The 5,061-nt window shown below is 43.7% G+C and overlaps 1 protein-coding gene across 1 annotated transcript; it reads left to right on the forward strand.

Annotated features, from left to right (window-relative positions):
- The first annotated feature begins 1,614 nt into the window (after window positions 1-1,614).
- LOC121603591 lies at window positions 1,615-3,968 on the forward strand. Its single transcript, XM_041932564.1, has 2 exons — window positions 1,615-2,147; window positions 2,271-3,968. Exons 1-2 carry the CDS (start codon window positions 1,827-1,829, stop codon window positions 3,597-3,599), a joined length of 1,650 nt encoding a protein of 549 aa, XP_041788498.1. The 5' UTR covers window positions 1,615-1,826; the 3' UTR covers window positions 3,600-3,968.
- The last annotated feature ends 1,093 nt before the right edge of the window (window positions 3,969-5,061 follow it).

Genomic DNA, 5,061 nt, shown 5'->3' on the forward strand with positions numbered 1-5,061 from the left:
TACAGGCACAGATTGTCTCTCGATCCAGTTCGTTCACTGTGAACACTGAGTTGTTGATTGTTGACAATTTGATTGCAAATCTACCAACGCGCGACATAGACATCAGCGATTGGAAGATACCACCTGGTTTCGCTTTAGCAGACCCTCTGTTCAACAAAGCTGCTCCTGTAGACCTCATTCTTGGTGCTCGTCATTACCACACTTTCTTTGAGAATGCAACTCAGTTCCGTCCTGCACCTCATCAGCCCGTGATGATAGACAGCGTTTTCGGCTGGGTAATGACTGGTCCAACTGGCAGTGACAATTCTTCACCTAAAACCGATCCCACCGCATCATATACAATCGTCTGTATGGCATCCTTGGAGGATTCGTTACAAAGATTTTGGCAATTAGAAAATTTAACCATGAATGATGGATACTCACCAGACGAACGACATTGTGAATCGTTCTATAAGCATACCACCAAACGTGACGATAGTGGTAGATATATTGTTCGCCTACCGAAACAGCCCGACTTTGATGCAAAGCTCGGCCTTTCTAGACCTCAGGCCATTCGTCGTTTTGAGCTTCTCGAGCGGAGATTGGAACGAGATCCAGCACTTCGAGAAGCGTACCAAGACTTTATGAAGGAGTACTTAGCACTGGGTCACATGTCTCCTATAAGCACTGATTGTGATGATACAGCTGCTTATTATTTACCACACCATCCAGTTTTTAAAGCGTCAAGTACCACCACAAAGGTCAGAGTAGTTTTTGATGGCTCGGCTAAAACGTCAACTGGCTTTTCGCTGAATGAAACTCTGCGGGTTGGACCCATAGTTCAGGATGAACTCATCGATATTATTTTGCGTTTCCGCACCTATAAGATTGCTGTCGTAGCTGATATCGCCAAAATGTATCGACAAATTGTGCTGCATCCGGATGATCGACGATTGGTTCGCATTTTCTTCCGTTTCTCACCGCAATCGCCGATTGAATTGTACGAGCTGAATACTGTGACATATGGTTTGTCTCCATCATCGTTCTTGGCCACTCGTACATTGCTGCAGCTTGCGGAAGATGAAGGTGCTGACTTTCCACTAGCTTCACCCGCACTGAGACACAATTTTTATGTAGACGACTTCATTGGCGGAGCTAACAGCGTGAGTGAAGCTCGCGAGCTTCGTCAGCAACTTTCCGAGTTACTCTCCAAGGGCGGGTTTGAACTCCGGAAGTGGACATCCAACTGTTTAGGCGTACTAAGTGGTTTACCAGCAGAGCATATCGGTACACAGTCATCACTGCAGTTTGTGCCGAACGAGACTGTGAAGGCACTTGGTATCGCATGGAAGCCCGAACTAGATGTTTTGTGCTTTGAGTCGACTGCAATAATGGAAACCGCCAACCTCACCATGCGATCCATATTGTCAAACATTGCTCGAATGTTTGATCCACTTGGATTGATCGCTCCAGTCATCATACGCGCGAAATTGCTAATGCAGGAGTTGTGGCTGCAGAAAATCGGATGGGACGATCCGGTCCCTGTACACATCTGTAACAAATGGAAATCGGTTACTGACGACTGGAAGGATTTGGAAAGCTTCAAAAGCAAACGGTATGTGCTCTTACCTAACTCTAAAATACAGTTCCATACATTTGCAGACGCGTCAGAAGTTGCTTATGGTGCCTGCATTTATGCGCGCTGTGAGGACCAGCAGGGACGAGTACGAGTCAGCCTGCTCGCGTCGAAATCGCGTGTAGCTCCACTAAAACGAGTTACATTACCAAGATTGGAGCTCTGCGCGGCCGTGTTAGGAGCACATCTTCATCATCGTGTTAGACGCGCTATGGGAATCGACACAACCGAATCGTTTTTCTGGTCGGATTCGACGGTAACGCTAAACTGGATAGCGTCTCCACCCAACACCTGGAAAACATTCGTGGCGAATCGTGTTGCTGAGATCCAGAACTATTCGCACCCTCGTCAATGGAAACACATTCCCGGTTCATCGAATCCCGCCGATCTGGTGTCTCGAGGGATGTCAGCAGCTGAAATGCTAAAAGGATCGATTTGGAGCTGTGGTCCTGAATGGTTGGCGCTATCCCCCTCCAAATGGCCAATGTCAAATCCATCACTGACTGCTGAAACGGATATGGAAATTCGTCAGGTGAGTGCTGTAGTTGCAAGTATACAAACCACTCACCATTGGTTCAATTTGTCGTCGTCCTACACCAAATTGGTACATATAATTGCATACTGCACACGTTTCATACACAACACAAAACACAAGACACGTACACTACAGTCATCACAAGTTACCTCAGCAGCATTACCGATCACCCCTGAGGCTATAGAAGCAGCTAAAATCGTGCTTTGTAAACTGGCACAAGAGCACGAGTTTTCATCAGAGATCCAACTGCTGAAAAAGGGAGAAATGGTACGAAAACAATCACCTCTACGGCGATTGAATCCGTTTCTCGACAACGATGGAATATTACGAGTAGGAGGCCGCTTGAAACTTGCACAGCTACCGTACCAGTTCAAGCATCCCATCCTGCTTCCCAAAAACCATCAGCTGGCTCATCTCATCGCGGTGCACATACATGAGAAGCTGATGCATGGCGGGGGAAGACTACTACTTTCCCGGATACGTGAGGAATATTGGCCACTCGATGGACGTCGGCTAGTAAAAAACGTAGTGAGGAATTGCTTTCGTTGCATTCGTCAGGATCCGCAGCTGACACAACAACAAACTGGTCAACTCCCGTATGAACGCATCACCCCGAGCCGGCCGTTTTCCATAACTGGAGTGGATTATGCCGGCCCGCTGTATCTGAAACCCGCACACAAGAGAGCCGCTGCCGCTAAATGCTACTTGTGTGTGTTTGTGTGTTTTTCAACGAAGGCAGTGCATTTGGAGCTGGTGGGCGATCTCTCCACGGCAGGCTTCTTGGCCGCATTACATCGCTTCACATCCCGGCGAGGATTACCATCGGACATATACTCCGATAACGGAAAAAACTTTGAAGGTGCGGCACACGAACTTAATGAATTGTTTGATATGTTACAGAACGAACAGCACCAAAACGTCATCGCATCCAACTGTTCGGACAGGGGCATAACTTGGCACTTTACCCCACCTAAGGCCCCACATTTTGGTGGATTGTGGGAAGCAGCGGTTAAGACGGCCAAACGACATCTCTACAGGCAGCTAGGCAGTTCGAGGCTGTCTTACGAGGGATACAGCACCATTCTGCAGCAAATAGAAGCGGCAATGAACTCGCGTCCTTTGTTGCCAATGACGGATGACCCCAATGATTTGGCAGCGCTTACGCCGGCGCACTTCCTGATCGGTTCTTCTATGCATGCTGTCCCGGTTCCCGACTACACACGACTGAAACCATACACGTTAGACGAATTGCAGAGCTGGCAATTGCTTGTGCAACGCTTTTGGAAGCATTGGACAACCGAATATCTGCAGGAAATGCAGAAGGATAATAAGGTAGTGAATCGTAGCGAAATAGTACCTGGCAGACTGGTCATCCTTGCGGACGATTCGCTCCCTATCACCCTCGCATCATCGATGTACACCCAGGAGAAGATCAGCTTACGCGTGTAGTGAAGTTGAAAACGGCAAAAGGAATAGTTACGCGTCCAGTAGCTAAAATTTGCTTGTTGCCTGTTGCGAAGCCTTCCGATTAGCAGCACGTGTAGTTTGTTTTTGTTCATGACATTCTGTCATGGGGGGGAGTATGTTGACGCTTCGCTTGGATGTCAAATGATAACTTGACGAAAGTGAGTTTCGTCAAGTGAGAATGAGCACGGTAGGAAATGATGAGTAGCGGGTGAGTTGCCACTCGCGTGAGTGGCAATCATAGAAAAATTATAAATAGGGCAACATAATGAATACACTTTCTCTTGCACTTTGGAAATTCAACACACAGCGGTAAATATTCAGCCCACGCAAAATCATCCGAAACATACGCGATTGTTCAGTATTATTTATTATTTTGTGTTTTATTTTGTTCATTGTTCCTAATTTATGTCTTGTTTTACTATGATAGTAAATACTACTTGTATTTAATGCTCATTAATCACTTACAACGTGTTCCTCAAGTATCTTTTTTTTATTTTTTTTTTATTTTTTTTTTTGTAACAGACCCCTTCAGGAACGTCTAAATCGTTTATATTGTTCAACACTTGCTAGTGTGCGTATCTTCTTCATTGATATAAACTATGTCACTGACACATACGCACCCGTTCATCCATATTCTCACTTGTTTTGGAAAATACGCAATACCCACAATAACCGACCAAATCCTTATATTTACCATGCGTAGATTCGTCCAACTGCGCCATTGTCGTGATCTGGCCAAGCAACCATCCTTTAAAGCAACCTTTCGGATTCAAGAAATTAAGGAACACACGGTGTCATGCTCTTCCGTTGATTAATCCAACACGACTGACGTTTATTCGCATTTCCTGTCATCTCGAATGATCTTTCACGCTCGTCCTATCTCTCTCTATCTATCACTTCCTTGTCTATCCTAAACCCTACAATATATATATATATATATATATATATATATATATATATATATATATATATATATATATATATATATATATAATATATATATATATATATATATATATATATATATATATATATATATATATATATATATATAACACAATAATAGTAGCAACAATAGTAATTAGAAGATAGCTTTGTTCTTGCAGCCACATTCGCGTTAAATGTTAGGTGCATCTTCGTGTGGAAGTACATGCAATAATAATAATAGGATTTAAGTGAATTAATTACTGGCGAGTTTATTTATGTTTTTAATCTTGTGATGTTCAATTTAACTTTTTTTTATCATGCTTATTTATACAATTTTAATGTGTTATCGTTAAGTAATTATTCTATAATTTTAGTACAGGCGGTCCCCGAGATACACGGTACCTCTTATACGCGGATTCGGAGATACGCGGTTTTCTAAATTTGACAATTCTTTGAGCAAATTGTACTGATTTGACACATCAAATGTAAATTGCCAAATAATTTCCGTTTTGATCGA

The sequence above is a fragment of the Anopheles merus genome, chromosome 2R, assembly GCF_017562075.2.
Source record: "Anopheles merus strain MAF chromosome 2R, AmerM5.1, whole genome shotgun sequence".
Lineage (NCBI taxonomy): Eukaryota > Metazoa > Arthropoda > Insecta > Diptera > Culicidae > Anopheles > Anopheles merus.